The 1,175-nt window shown below is 32.6% G+C and overlaps 1 protein-coding gene across 1 annotated transcript; it reads left to right on the top strand.

Moving 5' to 3' along the window:
* Positions 1–44: 44 nt before the first annotated feature.
* Tsp_15451 (peptidyl-prolyl cis-trans isomerase NIMA-interacting 1) lies at positions 45–845 on the top strand (the record flags this gene model as incomplete). Its single annotated transcript, XM_003367694.1, has 4 exons — positions 45–143; positions 220–344; positions 411–519; positions 625–845. Coding segments are annotated over 4 exons (554 nt in total), but the record flags the coding sequence as incomplete, so codon positions are not given.
* Between the last annotated feature and the right edge of the window lie 330 nt (positions 846–1,175).

Here is a 1,175-nt window from a genome sequence, read left to right as displayed (position 1 = left end):
TTCCATATTGAGTTGCATCATAGTATAGGATCAGTATATTGCAGAAATATCAGATCAAGAAGGTAGAAACCAAACTTCCGATGCAAAAGAAGACACTCCTCCACTTACAAAAGGATGGGAAAAAAGAATGAGTCGAAAAACAGGTAGGTGAAATATTCCTAATTTTTTCTTACACGAAGCATATTGTTAATAATAATAATAATCATTTTCTGAATACAGGAGAACCATATTATTATAATGTTTATTCACATGAAAGTCAATGGCGGCGTCCTACAGAGCCTGCTTTACCGAACATGTCATCCGCGAGCTCATCATCATCATCATCTACATCACGAAATGAGCAGGTAATATATAAATTATAGTTGTGAAACTTAACATAAAAGGTTATTAAATTTTATCATCAATTACAGGTTAAATGTTCGCATATTCTTGTGAAACACAAAAATTCTCGACGACCATCATCCTGGAAAGAAGCAGTTATCACACGTTCGAAGGAAGATGCGCTTCACTTAATACAAGGTAATTCGACTTTTATTTCAATCATTTTTTATATTTGAATAAAACGAAATTAAAAACACCAAAAAATACTTGTGTAAGGTAAAGGTGAAATAATTTATATTTCAGCTTACCGTGATGAAATTAGCTCTGGAAAGGCTGAATTCCGAACGTTGGCATCGAAATACAGCGACTGCAGTTCGGCGAAAAACGGCGGCGATTTGGGCTATTTCAAACGCGGACAAATGCAGAAACCGTTCGAAGAAGCGGCTTTCGCGTTGACATTGGGAGAATTGAGCCAACCGGTCGAAACTGAAAGTGGAATTCACATCATTCTCCGCACTGGCTAGGAAAGATAGCGTCGTATTAATAATTTAAATTAAATTGGATACTTTTTCATTTCAAATTTTAATGCAAAGAAAGTATTTTATTTAAAACATCCAGTGCATTATTCAGATTCATTTAACAATTAAAAAATAAAAGGTGAAATTAGCAAGTACAGTATCCTCAGAATTATGCATATGTATTAAAATTACTTATTTATTAGTTTAAAATGCAAACTTTTATTTTCTAAAGGAAATTAATTAGTAAATTGAAATTAAAGATTCATGATGAATAATTTTTAAATTCACATCACAAATAAGCAAGTACGAAAAGTAAGATGCACTACGTACATCTTC

Source organism: Trichinella spiralis, assembly GCF_000181795.1.
Source record: "Trichinella spiralis strain ISS 195 chromosome Unknown Scfld3842, whole genome shotgun sequence".
Taxonomy (NCBI): domain Eukaryota; kingdom Metazoa; phylum Nematoda; class Enoplea; order Trichinellida; family Trichinellidae; genus Trichinella; species Trichinella spiralis.
This window is presented reverse-complemented; position numbering and strand designations above follow the sequence as displayed.